Source organism: Ambystoma mexicanum, chromosome 7p, assembly GCF_040938575.1.
Source record: "Ambystoma mexicanum isolate Mex_15411 chromosome 7p, UKY_AmexF1_1, whole genome shotgun sequence".
Lineage (NCBI taxonomy): Eukaryota > Metazoa > Chordata > Amphibia > Caudata > Ambystomatidae > Ambystoma > Ambystoma mexicanum.
This window is the reverse complement of record NC_090939.1, coordinates 604,076,611-604,102,374: the sequence shown is the minus strand read 5'-3', so window position 1 is coordinate 604,102,374 and position 25,764 is coordinate 604,076,611. Positions and strand designations below refer to the sequence as shown.

Below are 25,764 nucleotides of genomic sequence, written 5' to 3'. Positions count from 1 at the left end.
AAACTGTGAAAAAGCAAACCCAAAGCTCATCTTAACACCTGGTTCAAGCCACAGCTAAAAATCATGCACGCAGAAAAAAGAAAACTTGAAGTTATATCGAGAAATCTCCCGTCCAAAGAAAACAAACTCAACTTAACCGAATCAGCAAGCAAATGCAAAGCTGAAATCCTTCGAACCAAAAGAGAAACTTACAATGACTGGATCAACAAAGCCATCTCCAACAGCAAGGAACTCTTTGCGATCTTAAGGGAGCTGGAATCCCCCATAGGCCCCGAAGATCCTTGTACCAAGGATAGAATATGGTGCACAGACATACAAAATGCGTTATCAAACAAAATAGCCATCCTCCAAAAAGAAATCACAGCCAAAAGGCTCAATATTGTCAAACCCGACTCGGTCCCAGTACAGACAAAACTCCAATCGAAATGCATTCCTGAATTTAGGTTCTCGCGAGTCGCAACCACAGAGGTGGAAAACATCATCACTTCTCTCAAGCCTTCTAGATGCCAAGGCAACATCTGCTCCCCCCTCCAAATAATTAAAGAAGTGGCCAGAGACCTTGCCCTATTTATCACTAAATTAATAAACGTATCCTTTTGCACCTGCAAAGTCCCAACCAACCTGAAGGACGCCTGGGTCTTACCCTTGCTAAAGAAAGCCTCACTAGACCCAACCCACGAACTACAGGCTGATTACTACGGTCCCATTCCTCCTTAAAACTTTAGATAAAGCGGCTTACTTACAGATCCAGCACTATCTGGAATCTAATATGCTCCTAGGACACAGGCAACGGGCTTCAGACCACTTCATGGTACTGAAACCGCGCTGATCGTCCTGAAAATGCAAATTGACCTACTCAAGGACAAAAGGCAATGCGCCCTGCTCCTCCTACTTGACTTGTCAGCCGCCTTCGACCTGGTGGACCACGCTATTCTCTGCAAGCACCTGTCTACTGTGGCCAACTTCTCTCAAGAAGCCTCAGAATGGATCCAATCCTTTCTCAACAGGTCAATGAGAGTCTTCTCTGTCAGCAGCCGCTGTCCCATCCCCGATCACATGTGGTGTCCCTCAGGGATCTTGCATGTCCCCCGCTATGTACACTATATTCAATAAACCTCTATTTGACAAACTGGACCGTCTGGGGATCATCTACACCAACTATGCAGATGATACCCAGATTCTACTTCCACTATCAGGTGACTATGACCGTGATCCAGCCTTGAACAAAACCTACCAAGTCATTCAGGCATGGATGGAGGCCCACAGACTATGCCTGAATGACGAAAAGACAGAAATCCTCATCCTAGGTACTCCAGCCCAACTCAATAAACTTGATGCGTAATACACTGCATTTATTATTGATGGCATTACCATCAAGGTGGCTAAAGAGACTAAAATTCTAGGCTTCTACCTAGACTCCACACTGAACATGGGGAAAACAAGTAAACGCCACCTCCTCCGCCACAGTGTACACATGTAAACTGATGCATGCCTGAAAACCTTACCTATCCACTAAGAGCAGTACCACCCTAGAAAGAGCCCTGATTATGTCGAAACTTGACTACTGTAATGCCCTAGATGCAGGAGCCAGCAAACAAATCACTAACCAGTTACAAATCCTACAAAACAACGCTCTGAGATCCGCACTAAGCATACCTGAGAGAACACATCTCTGCGGCCAAAAGAGAAACCAAATGGCTTCCCATTAAAGATAGGATTCTATTCAAACTCGTTTCAATCACCCACAAATGTCTGAACAAAGCTGCCCCACTGTACCGTCAAGACAAAATCAGCAGAAAATCTTCATCTCCCCCCACCAGAGCCGCCCAATCTTGCTGTATAACGATGCCCAGATTTAACCTGAAAAGAGCTGGGGATAACAGCTTCCCAGTCCAAGCCGCCCTATACTGGAATGCACTACCTCTGCACCTACGAAAAGACCAAACCTTCCCTAGTTTTAGGAGAAATACGAAATCCCGCCTGGTCTCAAATGACATTTGATTGCCATTTCCACACCATGCAACTACACTCTTGTCATTTTGAATGATAATACTGTTCTCTACTTGTAACCACCATGTACTGTAAATACTGTGCTTACCTGTAATTCAACGTCCTCTGTATATAAGAAACTGTATAATCTTGTCGCGCCCAGATACCTTCGGGTAAGGAGTGCATTACAAATAAATAAACAAAGTTACTTTCACTCATACACGAATGATGCTTACTTGTGGAACGTCTACCTGGACCATTTGAACGGGTATGCAGCGCTCCAGGGTCACTAACAGCTTGTGAACTCACCGGGTAAGGCTTGCGCTTCCGATCCCAGCACCGCTTCCTGGACTTCTGCGGCTCCTCGCGACTCGCCAACTGCTTCTCTTAGCCTGCTGTCACCCGCGCCACCTACAACAGGAGCTCCCTTTGCTTCTGAGACCCTCTGATGCAGCCAGCCCCCAGAGACAGCCCCAAGGCCCTCAGGTGCACGCCAGCCACCGGAGACAGCCTCCTGGGAAAGAAAGCTTCCCTCGCTTTCGCTGCACAGCCTCTGCAGAAAAGGTCTCCAGAGGGCAAGCTTCCCTCTTGCAGGCTTCCTGCTACGCAACCTTTGCATTTCAGGTTTTGGGGGTTCTCCAGCATTGGGTCTGGCATGGATTCACATGCTCATGAATATTCCCCGTCACCAGGCCGGGAATCCTCGTTATAGAAAAAATCAGTATCAGTTTCGTTTATCTGTCTTTCTTAGTAACCAATCACTGGTCTCTGGGTCATACTGCCCCCAGTCAATGACTGCCCTCTCCCTAAGCCCCGCCTCTGGCAGCCAACCTCAGATTTTTACCGCACGTTCAAGTGTTGGGAGTCCTCGTGCTGTAGCTCTCGAGCTTTTGCTGCGTTTTCACGCTTTTTCAGGAGATTTTTCTCATTTTTCAGTTAAATTGAGCCTCAAGCTCCACCGTTGCTACATCCGATCAACGGGGACCCGTTTCAGAGTTTCTATGCCCCTCAAGGGTGAAGATTTCATCAAGTTACGCTTTTGGAGGATTCCAGAAGTTCCAAGGTCTACCCCGGACATCGCCCAGGAGAAAGGAAACTCGACGCCCGGGAAGCTGTTCATGACCTGCCCTGGATGCCAGCTTCAGAATGTGTTCAAGGAGGACGAGCATTCGTTATGCCTCTACTGTCTCCATGAGGACAAGACGCACAAGGAAAAGGACTGCGCGTTTTGTGGGAACATGTCGGAGCGGACCATGAAGGATCGCCACCTCCGTCTCGCCAACTGGCTGGAAGGGAAGAGCCCATCGGGCGAGAAGAAGAAAAAGAAGTCCGAGCGGTCTTCTAAGTCCTGTGAGGGCGCCCCGGCGACAGGGGCCCAACAAAAGGCCAAGCACCGCAAGTCCGCGGGCACCGCGAGCGCCGAACGGTCGGGCTCCTTGGCTGCCTGGCAGGGCGCATCCTCCCCGGCGCCATCAACCACAAGCCAACGCTCTGGCTCGGGTAAGAGGAAGTCCGAGAACCCGGCGAAGCTTCTGGAGAGGCCTCGGTCGATCTCGAAGATTCCGGCAGAGGGGGAGCGAGGCTCGGACCCTCCCCCCAAGGTGAAGGCCCCAGGCGTACAGAAGGCGACGATGGCCTTAATTCACCCTGCTAAGACCTCGATTCAGGATGTTGCAGCGGCCCTGGCTCAGCCTGTGGAGGCTACGCCAGTGGAGGCGACCTCAGGATCCAGAGTCTCTCTGCCACCGCGGAGGGAGTTGTCTTTCAGGCCCATCGAGAAGACCCCCACGAAGTCCCCGTTGGAAAAGGAGGGGGAGGGGCAGGTGGCCATCGTGGATACGGACACGACCTCTGAAGAAGAACTCATCGAAGTCGTGGAGGAAGCCCAGCCCATCAGGAGGGATCCCGACAAGGGCGACGACGAGAGCGACAGTGTCGCCAACGAGGTTCCTCAAGAGCCCTCGCGCCCGTCGTTTCCGGTGCTGCAGGACACTTCGGTGGCCATTTTGTCAGCGATTCAGTCCTTATGCTCGGAGGTTGCCCCTCCCCCCCCAACGGAGATACCTGAGCCAGACCTGACTGGGGAACCGGAGCCGGGACCTTCGGAAAGTCCACCGCATAAGAAGAGGAGGACGCATTCTCCGCCACCTCTACCACCTCTGCGGCCTGCTCTGCCTTCCCCCGATCTACTAACCACGGGGATGATACAGGCACGGACAGGCTACGACAGGTACAGATGACGACGGAGGCGATGACGGGACGTGTTTCCCCCGTCGCCCCCTGCTCGGGCGTCCCCGCCCGACGAGATTGGATCCTTCCATGCCATGATTTCCAGGGCATCCGAGCTCTTCCAGCTCTGCCCCGAAGAGAAGAAGAAAGAAGTGTTCCTTTACCAACGGCGCAAGGCTAAAAGGAAGACGATCCTCGCCGTACCACTTCTTGATGACATCTGGGATGAGGGGCTTGCCCTCCTCAAGAACCCTGCCACGGCGCCTGCAAAGAGGGACCGGTACGAGAAGAAGTACCGGGTCCCCGACGCTGCCCCCTTGTGCCTTCGGGCACAACCTACCCCGGATTCGGTCGTCTCGGCGGCGGGAAAGAATAAAGCTGGGGGGGCATCGGCCTCGACATCAACTTCCCCGCCAGACGGCGAGGGCAAGAAGCTGGACACGATGGGACGGCTGGTCATCTTATCCGCAGCGACGACTATCAAGGCAGCCAACGCCCTGGCTATCGTAGCCTGCTACGACAGGGAGTTGTGGTTCAAAATCGCCCCTCTATTGGACTTCCTTCCGGACGCCAAAAGGGCTGAGGCCCTTGAAATCTTACAGGAAGGTGAGATTGCTTCGGACCACGCCATCACAGTGGCAACGGACATCGCCGACACCGGTTTCCGTCAGTTGGGCAATGGCGTTTGCCTGAGACGACGAGGATGGCTCAAGGCGACGGATTTCCACCAGGACGTACAAACCAAAGTTTTGGACATGCCCTTTGATGGGAACAACCTGTTTGGGAAGGCGGTTGAGGAGTCCCTTCAGGCTAACAAGACAGACACAGAGACTGCCCGGGCACTGGGAGTGCTCCAACAACGACGGCCGCCCTTTCGGAGCTCTGGAGGCAGACAAGGTGCCTCAAAGGGATCCGGCAGTGGCTCCTCGACGTACCGCCAAGTGGCAAGATCTTCATCTCAGGAGGCCTACAGGGGACGCGGCAAGTCAGGTGGTGCCCGTCGTCGTCGACAGGGAGGTCAAGGAGGCAAGGCGGCCTCCAAACAAGATTAAACCGACCGTGGGGTCGGGCCCCCGCCGAAGCACCCCGGTGGGAGGCCAGCTGACGAGGTTCGTCAGAGTGTGGGAGTCCATCTCTAACGACCGTTGGGTGCTGGATGCCCTGGCCCAAGGGCACGCCCTCAAGTTCCAGAAGAAGTGCCCTCGCGTTCCACCCGTGGCCAGGAAGGAAAATCACGTCCCTCAACTACTGTTGGAAGTAAGGGCGATGCTCAAGAAAGGTGCCATCGAGCTCGTCCCAAAGAGGCTTCGGGGTCCGGAGTTTACTCAAGGTACTTCCTCGTAAAGATGAAGACAGGAGGATGGCGTCCCATCCTGGATCTGCGACGACTGAACAAGTGCATCAAGGCACAGAAGTTCCGGATGGTCACCCTCCAGCACGTGCTGGGACAGCTGGAGGAGGGCAATTTCCTGTCGTCGTTGGACTTGGAGGATGCGTACTTCCACATCCCCATTCTAAAAAGACACTGAAAGTTCCTCAGGTTCGTGGTGCAAGGGCGGCACTATCAGTTCAAGGCCCTCCCGTTCGGATTGAAGTCGGTACCCAGGGTGTTCACCAAGTGCCTCGCACCGGTGGCGGCGCGGCTGCGCCTGCAGGGGATCCGCGTCTACCCCTCCCTGGACGACTGGCTCATCCGGGCAAGGACAAGGGAGCTCGCCGTGGAGCACACTGCGAAGACCGTCCAGCTGCTCACGGACCTGGGGTTCTCCATCAACTTTCCAGAATCCCACCTGGTCCCGTCGCAAGTCGCCCTGTTTCTGGGAGCCAAGCTCGACACAGTGGCGCGGCTGGCCTCGCCATCGGAGGAAAGGACCAGGACCATCCTGGGCAAGGTGCAGCGTCTGCTGGCCACGGACATGGCCAGGGTAAGATCTATCAAGTCCCTCCTCGGGATGATGTCCTCCTGCATTTATCTGGTGCCCCTTTGCAGGCTTCGGATGTGCCCCTTACAAGAGTTCCTCGACGCCCGCTTGGTCCAGTCGACGGGCAGCTTCGAGGACAGGATCCCACTCAACGAGACGTCCTGTCAGGCGATCCGGTGGTGGGGTACCCGCTCTCATCTGTCGGCGGGCACGGACTTTCAGACCCCAGCTCACCAGATGACGCTGACGACGGATGCCTCCCTGGAAGGTTGGGGAGCGCACTCAGGAGATCTTCACGCGAGAGGCCTTTGGCTCCCGCAGGAGAAGTCACTCCACATCAACATCTTGGAGCTCTGCGCAGTGTTCTGGGCCCTCAGGTCTTTTCTTCCGTCCCTCAAGGGCAAGGGGGTGAGGATCTTCACCGACAACACCACCACGATGTTCTACATCCGGAAGCAGGGCGGAACCAGATCCCCTGCCCTATCCAAGGAAGCCCAGGATCTGTGGCATTGGGCCGTCGCCCAAGGGACGTTTCTGGTGCATTTTCATCTGGCAAGAATAAAAAACACCATCGCCGACTCACGCAGCAGAGAGCTGCGCTGGTGCCACGAGTGGGAACTACGCCAGGATCAAGTGGATCGAGTCTTCCGACGATGGGGCGAACCCCAGATCGATCTCTTCACGACGGCAACGAACTCCAAGTGCCGGAGGTTCGCCAGCAGGTTCCCCCAGCCGAGGAGCATGGGCGATGCTTTCTTGTTCCCCTGGGACGGCCTATTTCTTTTTGCGTGCCCTCCGTTGCCGTTGCTGCTCCGGCTCATCAACCAGCTCAAGAGGTCCCGGTGCAGGATGATCCTCGTCGCACCGGCGTGGCCGAGACAGATCTGGTTCCCGGACCTTCTGGACTTGTCAGCGTCCACACCAGTCAAGCTGCCGACGGACGCGGATCTTCTCTCCAGAGAAGGAGGCGCCATTCTTCATCACAACGCAGAGTCGCTGAACTTGCAGGCCTGGCTCCTGCAGCACTAGAGTTTGGAGGGTACGACATCCCAGCCGACAGCAGAGAGGTTCTTGCAAAGGCCAGGGCGTCCTCAACTCTCAAGTGCTACGGACATAAATGGAAGAGGTTCTCTGTCTGGTGCCGTGCACAGAAGATTAACCCTCTGCGGATTACGGCGCCTCAAGTATTGCCATACCTACTGTCATTGGCCAAGGCTGGTTAACTCACGCTTCCATCAAGATATATCTGGCCTCCATCTCATAATACACCAGAACTACGGGACGGGCGTCCTTGTGGTCTCATCGACTGGTGAAGGAATTCATGAAGGGACTATTCCGTTCCCGCCGGTGAAGGCCCCTGCCCCGGCGTGGGAGCTCAACGTGGTGCTGACCAGGTTCATGGGCCCCATTTGAGCCTATGCATTCGGCACTGTTGAAGTTTCTGTCGTGGAAGACAGCATTTCTCGTGGCCATCACCTCCGCACGAGTGGGAGAGATCCATGCCCTATCTTGCAAGCCACCATACTTGACTTTTCACGACACAAGGGTGGTGATGAGGACGCACCCCTCCTTCATGCCCAAGGTGCCTTCGGACTTCCACCTCAAGGAACCCTTGGTGTTGCCAGTTTTCTTCCCGTCGCCTTTGTCGCCGGCTGAGAGGACTCTGCACTCGCTGGACGTAGCTAGAGCGCTGAAGTTCTACGTGGACCGCACAAAGAGTTTTCGGAAGACATCACAGCTGTTTGTAAACTTTGGACCTGTGAATCAAGGGAAGGCTCTCTCGAAGGCTTCCATTGCCAGATGGCTCTCCGGCTGCATCATGCACTGTCACCGGTTGGCAAACCAACCGCTGCCCGGCCGTCCGAGAGCCCACTCGACTAGAGCAATCGCTGCTACCACGGCGTTCCTGTCTGGTGTGCCCCTGCTCGACATCTGCAGGGCTGCGACGTGGAGGTCGACGCACACCTTCGACGCAGTAGAATCTCGTGATCGGGACTCCAGGGAGGAGTCCAGGGTCGGCCAACCAGTGCTACGCAACCTGTATGCTTAAGGTGAGCCTGGTGAGGAGGTAAGAGATGCTTAATGTTGAGTTTTTTGTATTGCTTAATGTTGAGCCTGTTGCCACCTCCCGTGCTTGTGCATGTGTATACTGCTATGTATTCTTATATTCATGAGCATGTGAATCCATGCCAGACCCCATGCTGGAGAAGGAACAAGTTACTTACCTGTAACTGTTGTTCTCCAGCATGGGTCTGGCATGGATTCACATGCGAACCCTCCCGCCTACCCTTCTGCGGCTCTTCACTTGGTCATACTGCCACTTTACGTGCTACCAAATCTGACGATGGCTGCCAGAGGTGGGGCTTAGGTAGAGGGCAGTCATTGGCCGGGGGCAGTATGACCCAGAGACCAGTGATTGGTTACTACTAAGAAAGACGGATCAGAAACGAAACTGATACTGATTTTTTTCTATACCGAGGATTCCCGGCCTGACGACGGGGAATATTCATGAGCATGCGAATCCATGCCAGACCCATGCTGGAGAACAACAGTTACAGGTAAGTAACTTGTTCCGTACAGACCTTCTCCGCACTGGCAGCTGATATCTGCCGAACAGTGGTCCCGGTGTCTTCTCTCTCCTCCAGCTTCTGCCTCGGCTGCACGAACCATGCTGCTTCTGCTTCTTACTTCCACAGCCCTTCTCTATGGCCTGCACCTGAGGGGGCCTTTCAAGCTTCTCTACCTCCCTCAGGTGTGGGCCATCTGCATTAACGATCTGACCACTGCTGCAACATTGTACCTTTTTTGCTTTTCTTCCTCATCCCAGTTTTTAGGTAATTATGGGACTCGAAGTCCCTAATGCCAAAGTTAGTTTTTCTTATTGCTTTTTAATTTTAAACCCAAGTCTATTCCTTATAATATTCTTTAAAGGGTATTCGTAAGGATTAGCCATCAGAATTTACTTAAAAGGGGAAGCCAGTTCTTTTTAGCCATTATTATTCCTTTATTTCCTCTCACCGTACCTTTGGGTGTTAGGGAGGTCTATAGCTTTACAAGTCTCTGGAATTTTGGAACGGTTTTTATTTCTCCCAAGGCCTAGGAGTTTGTGCTTGTTTTCACCCCTATTTATATGTGTATCTTGTGGAACAGAAAAATGGTTATTACAGCAAGCCACAACACACTTAGTCTTCCTCTAAGGAGGATATCTCCTCAATGCCAGATACTGTGTCTCATCCCATGGAATCCTCCCATTCTCCTGGACCTTTTCTCCTCCCAGGTGATCCTCCCGCATGAGCGCCACCCCCAAGGTCAGGATCAGAAAGTGTCTGCCTTTCCCTGGCCACCGGGGAGGAGACTTTAGGCAGGGATTTAGTGAGGAGTATGTTGGATTCATCACATATCTCCCCTCTTTCCCCACTCACCTTGGTCAGAAAAATGAAACAGATAAAACCACTCAAAGCAATGCACCACGCAGAGAGGCAGCCACTGCCACGAAGAGAGCCACTGTACTATGAGACATGGACCACCCTGTCTAAAACCTGTGCACAGGGTGCAAAAATAGTGGATTCCTCCCCTCAGTGCATTCTCTATGTTAGGAGGATTTTATGAAGTTACTAGCTCTGGTAAAACTTGGAAAAAAACAACCAAAGGTTAGCAATGCTTTCACAACCGCAATTGAGCTAAACCACTCACTTAAGTAATCTAGGCCAAGCAATAAAGCTCAACTAAGGGGAAAGGGGCCACTGTTGCGTTGTACAATTAACACACATATTTAATTTAAATAAACACAAAGATAAGTACAAAAATAACTTTCATTTATTACAATACTAGACTAAAGTACACTTTAAATATTCAAAGGTAAGTAAAAATGCCCATGTACAAATATATAGCTCTTAGTTGAGTAACCCACTATGGGTTACACACTAGTTTAGTATCACTCGTACTTATCAAATTATAAAAGCTCTTAAGCTAAGGCAGTGGGTTGCTAGAATAAAGCCGAACACAGAACCTAGGTTTATAAGGCACTCAACCATATTCCTAACTTCAGAGGTCCACCCTTACGTAACATGGAATCTCATTTTTGGTGCCCCTGAAAGGTTCCTGAGAATCAAAGGTGAGTAGCCTAGAAGAGGCCATCCAGTAATGGAGTCCAGGATAAATAAGGCAGTCAGTGTAGAGCAAAACATAGTTTCAGAAATTGACTTAACAGTCCTAAATCAGGTTGTCGAGTTTTCGAAAGCAGCTACCACCCCACGGTCCAAGTGAATGATCCCCAGAAAAACAAATCCAGACACCACTGCCTTGCGTCATCCCCAGATAGCGCTAAGGTAAGTAGGACTTTGCGCCCAATGCAAACCCAATGGGGAGGGGCGGTCCAAGAGGGGTATCAAATTTGAGAAATCTAGAAACAGTCCCATGCAACAGTAAATCGATTGGGAAGGCTTGCCTCACCATTGTTGCGTCGTGCAGTGTCATAGGTTCAAGGGACGATCACGGTCAGTTGTCTTTTGTGTTCCTCTGGAGACCTCGGACAGATTTGGTCCCACAAAAAGGAGTGACTCTCAGACGACTTGATGGATGCAAGTCTTGCATTGACCCCCAGGCAGGGTCAGGAGGCACTCAGAAGCCCGACGGTTGTACTTCGGGCTCCCAACAGTCTCCTTTTCTGGTGAAGGTAAGCACAGCTGGTTTCCAGCCATTAGGCCAGATGGAAGTCCTTTCAGGGGACTTAAGTTATCTGACTGAGGGCTCGTTCTTAGCGTCCCTCCTTTATCTTATTGGGATCTATTCAGTTCCAGTGGTTGACTTGCTTTGTGGGTTCAACTCCCCTCCTTTTTATTTGATTGTTTAAAGTGCAGACCTAGCTCGAGAGGCGAGCAGCATACAGAGTGTGGGAAGCCAGCATCAGGGCTAGCATCTTAACGCAGCACTCTGAGTTGAGGTCTGTGCGTCGGTATGGGGGTCCATTGGAATTAGTTCTTGCTCAGGTGGTGTTGAAAAAGCCATGTTTTCAGAAATTTGCGAAAATGGAGAATCGTGGGGGAATTCCCAGAGGGTGGGTGCGTGACAAGAGAAGGATTATTTACAGGTCCTCTATTTGCAGATGAGTTGTGATTCTAGCCGGTTGGTCGATTTGCTGCACAAGGATTGTGTGCCACCATATATGTGGAGCTTAGCCGCCAGGTACGCTGCTGTGCTACTCGTGACTGCTATGTAGCTGATGCATGCAGTCTTGAACAGTATCCTGGCCTGGAGAGGAAGCCAATGTAGTTTGGGTAGGACGGTGGTGATTCCTTTGATCTAGAATTTGGGCGGCAGGTGGAGGTGCGGGGAGGGGTTGCTCTGGCCTTCAAAGGAGGAGCTTGCAACATTCAAACCTGGAGGTGGCTGTCCGAAAGTGGACAGCTAACCTCCCAAATCTGTCCTGTAGGAATGTGGATTGGAGATAAAAAGCCCCCCTCCCAACTTCCTGCCAACTCTCACACACAGGAGAAACTCTACAGGCTTTCTGCAAGAAACGCAACAAGGTGCATGAAGAGAGAGGTCCTTCCATCACCTGACAACGTAGACGGATGGACAACAAAGGGCATGCCATCTTGTATAGGACAGCGTACGATGTTGCACTTGCAAAAAGGGTAAAAATGAAACGACTGCCCACCAGCTTGTTCAAAGGATCCCTAGAAATGTAACAAATATGTTATTTAGGCGAAAGAAAAGGGGACACAAATTGTCCACAGGGCACTCCTTAAAAGATGGTTTGTGCTACAATGGGAGAAAACAAATGGCCTAAACAGGAGATTACTACTTCTGTACTGGTAGAGATACGGGCTGCCCAATGCACCAAGAATGACATAGAAAAGGGTATCATAAGTACCCCAGACAGCACACAACATAGGGTGGGGCAGCAGCCAGGTAAAGAGATGCCAGAACAAAGGGAATAGGTCTCCCCACACTGGAAACCCAAATAGGACGGGGTCCAGAGTGCCCAAAATAAAATCAAAACACAAAAGGAGTGATATTGAAGAAAAGTGTCACTCACCTTCAAAGTCCATGAAAAAAATCCCAGTGAGTCCACTAGTAGTGCTCGGAGGCTCCAGGAAGAGTGGAAAAGATGTACAAAAAGAATAAATCACTAACACTCTCTAATAAATCAAGCAGATATTGTGGCAGGACTCCCGTCTTAAAACAGACATCACCTAGAAAGATTAACAAAAGAAGTTGTCATGTATTGTATTGTAATTGTATTGTAATCATCATTTATATAGCACCCTTTTCCTGTTTGTATGGCCTCAATGCGCTTTGTGGTTGGAACCGCACGTGGGACCGAAGTCCATGTATGGGAGATTCTAAAAGTTTACTTTAAGATCCACATGTGCATTCTGCCAGGTTAGGGCTTAGGAGGGCTGGCTAGGCTCCAGTAAGCAGCCCGGAGGTCAGGCACGTGGGTGGGTGGGTGCTGTAGGTGGATTAGGATAGAGTGCTAGTGCAGGAGACACTCGATGTGTGCCTGTTAGACTGAAATTGTTTGTAGGTTGTCCCTGTATAGTAATGGCAGAGGTGTTGAAGCACATCAGGGGTTTCAGTTTGAATGGTTTCTGTTTGAACGGCTATGCAAGCTGCTTGACCTCCAGTATGTGTCCATAGACGTGGTGGTGCGAGTTATACATACCTTAAACTCGGATGCAGTTTTATCTTCGATGTCCCTTTCCTAGGTCCAAACCGATTGGATGGTCTCGCTAGCTCAGGACTCCCTAGACTGCATTTGTGCTTTGTCCTTTTTATTCGACTTCCACCCACTCTTTAACTCTGCGCCTTGATCCTACACATACCATGGTTCCCAGCATATCCGTTCGTATTTCTAACACCTCTTCCCGGCCTCTCTCTCCCGATCGTTTTTTATGTCAGCACCCCCAGCCCAATGTCGACCTGTTCTTAACCCGTTTGTGGGCAATGAGCATCCCAGACTGGCACATAAAACAGCAAGAAAAACAAGCATTGGCAAAGTCAACAGTTTTGGCTTTTTTGTAAGATGGCAGATGTTTTCCAGGCCATCATATTACTCTCTAGCCATAAGATGGCAACAGCTGGAAAATGGCGTTAGTAGCTGGGCATATTATTGCAGTGTCTGGACACATTCCTGTCTAATGCCTAAGCAGGAGCTAAAACTGCTGGCTTTTCCAATGTTTTTTTTAACTAGAATGATTTGTATCTACAAGGGCACACATATTGCTTATAAATTAAATGGCTGAAGGAGGTCTTGGTTAAGCTGTCTATTGCTTGGGGAGCAGGTTTACAGCTGCAATTAAGCTATTCGGTTTTAAAAGACTGCTTAGAAATATTGCTGGCATACCTTTAAAGTACAGAGCTGGCTCAAAGAGATCCCAGCGTGGTATGTTTTGGGCAGGAGGGCCCAGGTAGTTGGTGGGAATGACCATAGGGAGTAGCATCGCCATGGGCAGTAAAGAAAAGCAAACACCCACAGACTATGCCCCTCACATCTCATCTATCGCCTAACTCCACTATATGCGCCAAAAGTGTCCACCTAATAGCCAAAACTCTAGAAAAAATATTGAGGCAGGAGCTGGTGTAGTATCAGTGTTTAAACCCCACTCATGTAATTTGTATTGGAATGGTTGAGTGTTGCGTGATGGTTAAGCATCGTTTGATATTGAGATGTGTGTGGATAGTTTTCAGTATATACTGTATCAAGTGATTTTTTTCTTTCGAAGTATTTTGTGAGAGTATTGTTGGGAGTTTAGATGTGTATGCATTGTGTTTGACGTTGGGTTCTCTGTAGGTAGATGTGTGTTTTTCATGCCCTAGCAGTCGCGTCGGTATTCCATGTGTAGTGATTTGATGTGTGTGCTTTGTTGTAATGTCTGTGACATTGAGTTGTGTAGGCTCTGTTTTAATTTGTATTCTCTTGGATGGTTCACCTTGCCCTTGCCCTTGCTTATGTCCATTTGCGATGAGTTCTGTTTACAAAAAGAAATTATGATAAAACATTTTTAAGTGAGTTGAAATATGCTGAAAACGTAATTTTAAACTGTACCTGGAACCAGCGTCGTTTGGCGGGGTCAAAAGAGGGAATATGCTTGTGCCAAGAACCACAACTGGAAACCTACATTTTAATGTATTACTTTATTACTTTCTAATGACATAATTTGCATTTCTTCTCTCAGGATGGAGTGCATACAGAAAATGGAATGCGATTTCATAAACTGTCATAAATTTCTCGTGAAAGTCCTAAACAAAGCTGTTTGTCGAGGATCGTTTCCCCATTGTGAGTATTTACTACCTACCACAATTGTTTCAATCACAGAATGTGTGCTTGTTTCTATCTGCTCTCTTTTGTCTTCGTATCTCTGTACAACACCACAATCCTGCAACGTTAATTTCGTAGAGGGTTACTTTTCTTAGCATGTATACCAGCAAACGCATGAATGATTGCTTATCAGTGTGTATTTGTCGTCTACCACTCCCCCCTTCTCAAACTAGTTGTGATGTGCGTGCACTGCCAGGCAGGCTCTGTGCATTTCCAAAAGATGTACTCTGTTTACAGCTTTTAAAGTGGTCGCTCCATGAAGCACCGTCCCTCCGGACTTATGAGGCCCAAAATGTCCCCTGCAAGTAGTGCGTCCAATCATTTCACTTTGTTTTTCCCCAGTTCTATAGCATGTCAGGAAGATGTCAGGAAGCATTTTGTAGCATTTGAATCCACTTTTTTTGGCAACTGTGGAAAAACGTGTTTTTCTCATAATCATTTTTTTCTAGTTTCTCATTGGAAACCTCTTTGGTCGAATCAATCCTTAGGCCTTTCCGTGGATTCCACCTCCTTGCGAACATGATCCGATTAAAGTGATGTACTGGTAGGCATCTTTCTGCAGCTGACCCTCATCAATCATGTGTGACATGTCTTGGAAACTCTCCTGTTCAAGGAGGGACCATAACCGGAGACAACTGCCTTGTTCTTGAAAGGTGATAAGCTGTCAGGCTGCCATAAAGGGGTTTGTGTGCAGCCTTGTCTTTCAGTGCTAGTGCGAAGTCACGAACACAAGTTAGTATCTCTCGAAGAGTAAGCTTTTGGTTCACAGACCACATTTTCTTGTGGTTCTTTCTTACATATTGAATCCTTATAAGGTCAGAAAGGTTACGTGGAAGGTAGCCTCCAGTCATTTACAGAGAGGCTTGGAGGTTACTGCGCATTTGGGAGCTGAATTCCCTCCTCCCAGGGTCCTGGTGCCAAACCATTGGTACTAGTTGTTCCTAATGTTTCCAGAAGCCTTAAAAAGGGGTTTATAGTGATATTACCGAAAATATTTTACCGACAAACATTTTTGAGAAAAAAAATGTCGAATGTAAAGATGTCGACATTAGATAAATATAATGGAGATGGCCATTTTATCGAAACACATTTTTCGAAAAGAAAATTTGTTAACCCAATGCCTAAATGTCAGGGTTAACTTGTCTAAAAAAAATGACATTGTCATGTAGGGGCCCCCGCCATACCCCTTACTACCCACGCAACCCTCGCACCCTCCGCAACGAATACACAAATTATACACATTATGAGTATTAAGATTAAGAATGCCTGTGAATTATATTTTGTGTTTTGAAATTAAATATTATAATAGAAAAAAATGTATTCGAAAAAATGGATTTTCGAAATGTTGACTTTCGAAAATATTGCATTCGAAAAAATAACTGGATACCTTAAAAAGGATTGCACTTCAGTGCTTGCTCTGCCTACCTTGAAGACGGTTAAGAAGACCTTAGAACCCTCGGTACCAGTGCAGTTGCAGAACACTGGGCCTCATTACAAGTGTGGCGGTCCGGAAATAAAGGTGCCGGTAGCAATGTACCGGCACCCTTTCCTGAATGCCACACTGCAAGTCTGCCTGCAGGGGCCGTTGCACCCGGCGGGTCTGACCTGCCGGGGCGCAACGGTCCCGGTAGGCAGACTTGTCACAGAAGCACCGGCACTGTAAGCAACGGTGCCGGTGCTTCCCATCTCCCCACTCCCATTGAATACTATGGGACTCCAAGGGAATGGGGAACATTTTCTGGCGCCTGACTTCTCGATACGCCTGGACTTGTAATGTCCCAGTGGCACCAGGATATCAGGTGCTGGAAAAGTGTTGCTGCCAAACTTGTAATGAGGCCCTCTACAATCTATTAAGATTATAAAGAGGTGACAAGTGAGGGGAAAGCGCAAAAAGCACGTTGTACACATGCACAAAGGATGGCTAACTTGTGTACTCATTTGCACATATTGTAAAGAAAAATCAGCAACAAAACAATCAATTCCCTCCCATCCCCCACTCATAAAAACCAGTAAGAAGGAGCATTGCTCAAAATATTAGGTAAAGCCCATAAAAAACCTTACAACACATTAAAGTGACTTGGTCATATGAGGCCCAATGAATATTTCTTGGTTTGGCCAAATTAAAACCATCAAAATAAAGAATTATTTTTCAATGGACACTGGAGAAATGCCAAACACTATAAGATCTAAATTGGCTCCATAAGATTGAGCGTTCCAAAAAAAGGCATACCGCAAGGCTAACGGGTGCAGTGCTATAAATATCTGGGTACCAAGTTTAGTTTAGTTTATTATTTATATGGCGCGCCATACCCTGGGGCATCAGGGCGCAAGCAGACAAGAATATGCTCAACTTAGTTACAAATACATGAAAGTAGGAAAAAATACAGAGATATGCTGAGCTTAGTTACAGATATGCTCAACTTAGTTACAAGTACATGAAAGTAGGAAAAAAATACAGACATCAACAATATTACAGTAGGCAGGTATGTACAAGGAAAGGTCAAGGAACAAGGGGAACAAGGTACATGTTCCTGCATAGTCATAGGATAGTAATATACAGTTATGTACAGTGTGACATATCAGGTCATGCAGGTTAGAGTAGTTAGCTGTCATTGGCTCTCAGCCACCTAGTTAGGTTCTGTCTAAAATAGGCGAAAGGCTGAGGTTCTCTGATGTCATGGGGGAGGGAGTTCCATAACTGCGCAGCCTTGACAGGGAAGCTATTTCCTCCTATAGTGGAGAGTTTGAAGCGCGGAACTTAGAGGCAGTTTGCGTTCGCTGTTCTAGTTGGTCTGGAAGAGGTTCTTTTACATAACCTGTCCATGAGGTAGGGTGGAGCTTTATTATTGAGGCATTTGTGGGTGAGGGAGGCGATCTTGAGTTGAATTTCATCAATGGTGGAGAGCCATTTATATTCTCTTCTTGTAGAGGATATATGCTAATTTCTGTTAATCTTGAGTGCTGCTCTCAAGGCATTGTTCTGGAGGACTTGAATTTTGTGGATGGTCTGTTTATTTGCCCCAATGTAGAGTCCATTACAATAATCCAATTTGGATAGTATCAGGGCTCTGGCAAGTGTAATGCAGCTGTCTGTAGAGAGGAATTGTTTACTCGCTCTGATAAGTTTGCATGTGTATGCTGTAGCAGAGGCTAGAGAGTTACTTGTTTGGTAAAGTTCATGGTGGCGTCTAGGTAGAATCCTAGGGTTTTCACTTCGTTAGCTACTTTTATGTTGTTCCCATCAATAATGACATTGGCATAATCAGGGCTGAGTTTGGATATATAGGTAGGGGTGCCTAGGATGATGAGCTTGGTTTTATCATCGTTCAGGCATCGGCCGTGTGTGGCCATCCATGCCTGAACGATGCTATAGATTCTGTTCGGGGGGGCGTGGCCGACGTGCATGGCGTGAAGATGGGAACCGCCAGCGCTCCTGCCCGCGATCCTGCTACGGACCGCTTAACTCCGGCAAACGACAACAAATCGCAATAAACGCTGCAGCAGCTGGAAGGGGAACCGTTTTCCGACACCCGACGCTGCCTCCCGGGAATAAACGGACCCGCATAGTGCGGAAACGAAGTGTGCGAAGCCCCCTACGGTTCACAAGATGGCGGCGCCCGTAACGGACTAGCAGTCCACGGCGGATGAAAGCACATAATCGAGGCAACCCGCCAAAAAGACACAGAGATGGCGGAGGCGAACATAAATCCGCACCCTGGACTCAACGGACCCCACGAGTGGAGTACGGGCGAGTAACTGTGCCCCGGACACCAGCGATGAACAGCCAACTGGTGACTACGCGGATTTCGCTCCTCGAGCTACGCGCTGTAGCTGGGACACAGCCGCAGAGGAGGGAGCCTCGGTAATGGAGAGGGGGGGAAGCCCGCATTGTGCCTCACCGGAGGGGAAGAGGGATACGGCCTGGGCTGCACAGGAGCACAGACAGCACGCAAGCAGTCGACCCACAGATCAGGAGGCTGAAAGACCGCAGGCTGCTCCGGATGCGGCAGGATAGAGGCACAACATCAGCTGCCCCAAAGCAGGCCACGTCGAGACGTTGGGGACCTGCATACCCCTATTGGAGGCCGAGACCTGGGCACAGCATCAAAACAGTAACACATACCAGCCTCCCAGATAACACGGCGGAGGGCTGGCAGAGCCGACCAACTCACTGGGCCCAAGCCGCCATCCGGACCGGCGTAAGAGACTACCAGGCCAAAGGGAGCACTGCATCGGGACGGCCCAAGAGCAGGAAAAGGCACCCTACGCACCCACCAGCCAGAAGCAGAGGGGAAGCGGCGCCACGGAAGGTAGGGCGCAGTGATAACTGGATACCCATGTGGTGCCACGGGCCCTGAAGGGGAGGAGGCACACCGGCCACAGTGCCCCAGACCCACTGCAGCCAGGGTCGAACCAGCTGGGGGCCGCCACCACGACTGCTCAGCCACATAAGCAGAAGGGGCCGCCGACGGCCCAAAACGCCACAGGGGCAGGAAAACAAGGCTGTGAGGAGGGGCCACACCACCGTAGGCGCCAACGAGGGAAGCCACTGAACCCACAACCTGAGAACAGGTGAGTGATAGCGAAGTGGAGAACCGAACACCCAGAGACAGGGGATGTCACCACCCAAGGGCAAACTGAAAGCCTCAACGATGGATTCTTTCACAACAGTCAGGCCCAAGCAGCAGCAAGACGCAGGGGCAACAGCAGAACAAATGACTCAAGAAGGAGACCCCACGAATATGCAAGTACTACAAGCTATAGCGGCACTACGCACATCTCTTGAAACTAAAATAGATGAAGTAAAATCGGACATACAGCTAATCAGACAAGATGCCCGCAATCTCACTGAAAGAGTGACCACGGTGGAGACTACCCTGCAGGATAACGTAGAAAGCACAACAGAACTCAAAACCAGGGTCCAGGACCTCGAACTAAAAGTGGCAAGGCTAGAGGCAAGGTCAGAAGACGCGGAGGGGAGGGCCCGCCACAATAACATCCGAATCCTTGGGGTCCCGGAGGGAATCGAGGGCCCGGACCCAACGGAATTCATAGAGACGATGTTACAGCAGGAAATCGGGGCCGGCAACCTGTCCCAAGGATTCTCTATAGAACGAGCCCATAGGTCCCTACAGAAAAGACCCCCGCCGGGCTCGCACCCGCGCCCAATGATCGCCAAAGTCCTAAATTTCCGGGATAGAGAGACAATACTGAGATTCTCGAGAGAAGGAGGTGAGATCAAGAGACAAGATGCTGAAATAGTGGTGTACCCGGACTACACCCCCATCGTGCAGCGGACAAGGAATTCTTTTATCCCGGTGAAATCAAGATTACGAGAGCTCAACCTTAAGTACATGCTAATGTACCCGTCGCGCCTCAAGGTGATACATAAAGGAAAAACCGTCTTCCTAGACACCCCGGCTGCAGCAAACATGTGGCTTGAACACAATAACCTTGCAGACGGCAAGGAAGGAACGGCTAAAGAAGCCACAGGCCACTGAACACCCGAAGAAATGGGTGAAAAAAACAGATGACTGTATAACAGTTTGACAAATAAACCAAGGTACCGCACTAAGAACTACAGCATTAAGGAAGCAACATCGGGCAGGAGCGCACCAACCTACATGAGCGTTGATGACGTCGACACACCCCTCCAAGACATGTGTAGGCCTACCGCCAACACAACACCCGCACCGGGAGGCTTGGAAAGGCCCAGAAGGCTCGGGAGCCCCTGAGCACTGCAAGTTGGAAGCAACTGCTGGGGGCAGTTCAAAGTTGTACTGTTTGCTGTTTTCATTCACTAGAATGAACGTTACTACTGTTGGTAAGTCTCCAAAAGTAAAAAGGGGGAGGAGAGGGACCGAACTGAGGGAAGGGGAAACCTGTGCCTTGACCAATACAGGGAAGGTGCCTCCAACACCACAGCTACGTCCACGGACACTTAAGAGGGAAAAGAAGAACAAATGTTACACCCATTTCAAACCACCATAACGGCAATTAAAATATTGACATGGAATGTGAGAGGCCTGGGGACGTATATCCACAGAAACAGAATTAAGACCTATCTACATAGAAAAGGGGTGATGATAGCACTACTACAGGAGACCCACTGTACAGCGGACTCAATGGCCAAACTCCAAACCATTGGGGAGGGCAGGGATTCGGCACCGCCTACTCCAGATATGCTAGAGGAGTATATACTTGGTTACACCCGCAGCTCCCTTTTCACCTGGCCAAATCAGAAATAGACCCGGAAGTAAGATTTGTAATGCTATGGGGTCACATAGAGCAGACAGAAATATGCATCATGAACTCCTACTTTCCTAATAGCAACATACCGGCCCACCTGAACTCATTATATCCCAAAATCGCACAACACAGAGACGGCCTGTTCATCTGGGGGGGGCGACCTTAATTGCAAATGCGACCCGAAACTGGATAGATCTATTCCCCACCCGAAAGGCCCATCAGCAGCAACAACGGCTCTGACCGCAATGATAGACAGGCTGGACCTGGCAGATGCATGGTGGGAAACGCACCCAGCAATAAGAGGATATTCATGCTACTTGTCCCCGAAAAACTACACACGAAGTTGGATCATATCCTTATAGGCAGGGAGCACCTACCCCAAGTGGATGGAGCGCAATACTTAGGAAGAACCATCTCCGACCACTCCCCACTCTTAGTAACATGGAACCACAATGGCCCCAGACCCCCAATCCCCATGTGGAAAATGCCGGCAGAAGCCCTTAAAGACCCAGCCTTCGGAGAAGAACTACATGACACCATTGATAGCTACATAGAAATTAACGTGGGAAGTGTGGAACACAGTAGCACGGTATGGGACGCCCTAAAAACGGTGATAAGAGGGGAAACCATTGCGAAGGCCGGGGGAATCGGGGAAACTGCTCAGGAAGGATTTAGATCAGTTGGAGAAGGAGATCGAAAAGCTGGAAGCAGCCCCCACAGGCACCCGGAAAAGGGAAACGGAACTCCAGAAACTCAGGGGGGAGAATGCGACAGCTTGGAGTAGACTAGAAAAGTTTGACTACACGGCCAAAACGAACAGAGCACACACAGAGGCAGATAGGCCGGGCAGGCTACTGGCCTGGCTATGCCGCAGGGAACACCCTGGACACTCCACCACCTCACTGCGGGACGAGGAAGGGAACATACACCACACACAGCAGAACATAAATGACACCTTTAAATGTTTCTATGCATGCCTATATTCCCATGAAGAACAGGTCCCCTATGAACAGATCACGGATGCTCTGGATGAGATAGGGCTCCACAGAATGCCGCCTTAAACAAGACATGACACTAGACGCAGAAATTACGCCTGAAGACATAACTGAAGCCATCAGGTCCCTGGCCACGTGCAAGGCACCTGGCACTGACGGTCTGCCCTCAGAGTTTTATAAGGCGTACGAGCCCTCCCTCACACCCCTGCTACACAAAGTATACCAAGAGGCATATGAGAAGGGGATACTGCCTGAAAGCATGAGAGAAACACTTGTAGTCCCGATCCTTAAGCCAAACAAACCGGCAGATCTGTGCGATTCCTACCACCCATTAGCAATGCTAAACTATGATGTGAAAATCTTAACTACGATATTAGCCAAGCGGCTGTCCAGAATAATAGGGGACATAATACACACCGACCAGAGCAGCTTTATACCGGGCCGCAACACATCAATGAACCTGCGCAGGCTGCAAAACATTATAGCGCAAACTAACGAAGACAAGGGCTCATATGCACTACTATCCCTAGATGCCATAAAGGCGTTTGACTCAATCTATTGGGAGTGGCTTGTGGCTGTGCTCAAGGAATTTGGCTTCGGACCTGGGTTCATTAGATGGGTTCAGATACTATACACCAGACCAAGAGCAAGAGTGAAGTCTGGGAAACGCGTGTCAGAAGCCTGGGACATACAAAGAGGGACCAGACAAGGCTGCCCGCTATCCCCAATGCTGTACATACTGGGACTGGAACCCATAGCTATCTATTTTCGGAAGCAATTCTTTGACGCCGGCATAAGGCTAGGAGGGGTAGATCACACCATTTCGCTCTATGTGGATGACGTCCTTATATATGTCAGAGACCCACACCTCAATGTTACCACCATGCTGGAAGTCCTGGATAATTACTCCAGAGTATCTGGGATCCAATTCAGCAAGACAAAATCCTGCTTGTTCCCCCTAGCGGCCCTGAAGCATGAGGACATGGAGGCATTCCCGGTGGTGGGGATAAGATGGCAGACCACCACATTCCGATACCTAGGAGTCCAGATAATGCACACCCCTACACTGATGCACGAACACAACACAAAGGCAGCACTCCCGACTCTGCGCAGGTCCATGAACTTCATGTCGAGACTCCCCCTATCGATGATGGGGAGGGCCTCAATAGTTAAAATGATCGTTTTACCGCAATTCTTATATGGGTTCCAGAATGTACATTACTATATCAACAAAACCTTTTTCCGACTGCTCGAGACGCTAATAAAAGAGTTCATATGGGGGGAAAAACAGGCACAGGATAGCGCTGTCGACATTAGCTCTACCATACACTCAGGGCGGCATTCAGCTCCCAAATTTAGAAAAATACTATTTAGCAGCCCAGCTCAGCTTTGTATCTAAATGGTTTTCCGACGAACCCACGGACGAAACACCCCTGCTACAGACCATGAGCCTCCCGCTCCATTTGAAAGAACTGGTCTGGGTACCCTCGAAATTGCTGGGAGAAGCACCCTTCATAGTCACCTTGGGGAGGGAAATCTGACGCAGAGCGAGAACATTTACCCACACGCAGAATGCTTACGCACCAGAAGTACCATTGGTCGCAGACCTATACACAACGGCCACTGACCTGAAACAAATCAGATTATGGGAAAGGGAAGGGGTCTACACTTGGGGAGATCTCTATGAGGAGGGCACCTTTAAGGAGTTTGCCAACTACAGGACAGAGAAGGCATTCACACGGGCCAGTTCCTCTGGTCCGCGCCACAGCACGAGGCAAATGGGAAACATGGCCCGAAGAACCGGACACGGAACCATTATTAACGCTGCTATACAATATGGGGGAGGGAGGTAGACCAATATCCCAAATATATAGACACCTGAGCGATATACCTAACCCCAAGAGCATGGAAATGAAAAGTAAATGGGAAACAGATATAGGCAGAGAAATGACAGAGGGGGAGTGGAACAGAGTGCTTATATTCCCCAAAGAGGTGTCAAGAAACCATAGATTCCGACAAATACAGATGAATGTACTGCACCGAACCCCGAAACGAATAGCCAAATTTAGCAAACAAGCGCCGTCAAACTGCACCTGGTGCATGAGGGAGGAAGCAGAGCTAATCCACATGATGTGGGAATGTCCCAAAACAAAGACACTGTGGGACAAGGTGAAACAGACATGCGAGAAAGCTGGCATGACCAAATACAAATGGACACCCGAGGAGTGCTTACTGGGAACTTATCCCAGACTAGCCAAACTAAAGCACACAGTTAGACTTATGGACATAACGTGCATATTAGCCAAAAGAAATATAGCCATGTCCTGGAAAAAACCTGCAGGACCACAATATAAAGTATGGCACAGCGAAACAGAGCGATGGTTGCTGGCTGAGAACAAGGCCTGGGAGGAATGTGTGGCCAGATCTACTGATGAGTCCAGCAGAGTCCTCGAGGCATGGAAAGAACTTACCAGACACATGTTTCTCCCCTCGGATGACAAACCCCCATGAGTCAACGATCTGAAACGAATATATCTGCAAGACAGGCAAGGGCAACCTAAGAGAACTAATCAGAGATACTGTGGGTCCCAGGAAGACACCCCCCCACACCCACCTGAGTAATCTGATTTACCCCCCCCATACCGCCCCCCTCCCCGGCACAAGAGACGCTGAAACATACGAACACAGCAAGGAGACAGTTATTGTTATTTGTTATAATGTTAAAGTTAAATTGAAATGCACTGTAATTGAACATGCACAAGGCACATTTGAAAGACATGTAATTGATATTACTGAAAATGCCAATAAACAAATTTAAAAATAAAATAGATTCTGTTCACTAGGGCCAGATCCTTGGTGTAAACTCCTGAGAGCGGGAGGAGCTCCCGGGGTAAAAGTGACCCCTAAATACAAATGCACCCCAATCCCATCCGCGCTTATGCCAATACATTGCAATTGTAGCACAGATAGTGCCTTCCTCCTGTGCCTTCCAGCCTGGCTTTACGAGAAAGTGAAGGGAGAGGGCTCACGGGATTCTCTCGTTGATGTTTATTAAAGCAGGATGTCACACTATTAGAGCTTCAACTTGGTAAAGAGGGCAACAAGGTATTCAGGGAGAGTACCATATGTTTAATGGATAGCCAACATCTAAAACAGAAAGAGGTGACCTGACTTGAAACTATCATAGGGCTAGACACCAAATGGAATAGAGGAGCACGTACTATGGTCACGTACAGCAAGCCTAAAGATTACTGACCTGCTTAGGTCCACCTTGTTGCCACTAGAAACTACTTAGGCAGATGGCAGGCCAAAGAACCCCAGAAGTGCTGTTGCCCGAACTGCCCTAACAAAATAGCCCCTATGCACTTTCTGATATGCTGCCAAAAAAGCAAGGACATAGAAAACGTGGCTTCTGCTTCTAAAAGCTAGAGAGATTTCACAATCCAGATTAGCCTTTCTGCACAGTATGCTAATATCAGAGTGTTTTTGTGGGCATTCTTGATATTGTAACCAGCATTATTAAAATATGAAAGAAAAAATAATTGTTACAGCACTTGATATCACTCTATTACTTCTAATAGCTTCAGATTAATATGAAACGTGCGTGCAGCAATTTGGGGTTCGTAGGAGATTGAGTACACATATTATCCAGAGCTAGTGCGTGATTATTTGGCTAACGCAGCATAGGCCCAGAATGCATAGATCTGAGGTCGATAAGATAATTAAACTGTTTACTTTGCACGTTTTTGTGGTATGGAAACAATCAAGTGAATCATATTTATTTGAACCTTTTTGGGCTCTGCATGCTATCAAATTCAATGGGCTTCATCATTTCTTCTCTTCTTTTTATTGCTTAATTGAATTATTTATTGAACTGAAATGCATATTAGTTTGTAATATAGTATTAGTAAACAAGAAGGGGCACTCAGTGAATCATGTTGCTTGAAGCGCGGGCATTATTTGCCAATACAATATCCACGTTCAAAGCAGCCTGAGAGCACCTTTGACCCTCCCTCCCCATCCACCGCCCCCACTCAACCACCATGTTCGTTAG

At 49.3% G+C, this 25,764-nt stretch overlaps 1 protein-coding gene across 1 annotated transcript in view; it reads left to right on the top strand.

Moving 5' to 3' along the window:
• TUBGCP5 (tubulin gamma complex component 5) overlaps window positions 1–25,764 on the top strand; it is a 1,250,274-nt gene that overhangs the window by 1,097,144 nt on the left and 127,366 nt on the right. Inside the window, exon 22 of the mRNA XM_069636613.1 lies at window positions 14,324–14,424. Within this exon, the coding sequence (XP_069492714.1) occupies window positions 14,324–14,424 (101 nt within the window). The remainder of the gene's footprint in view (window positions 1–14,323; window positions 14,425–25,764) is intronic.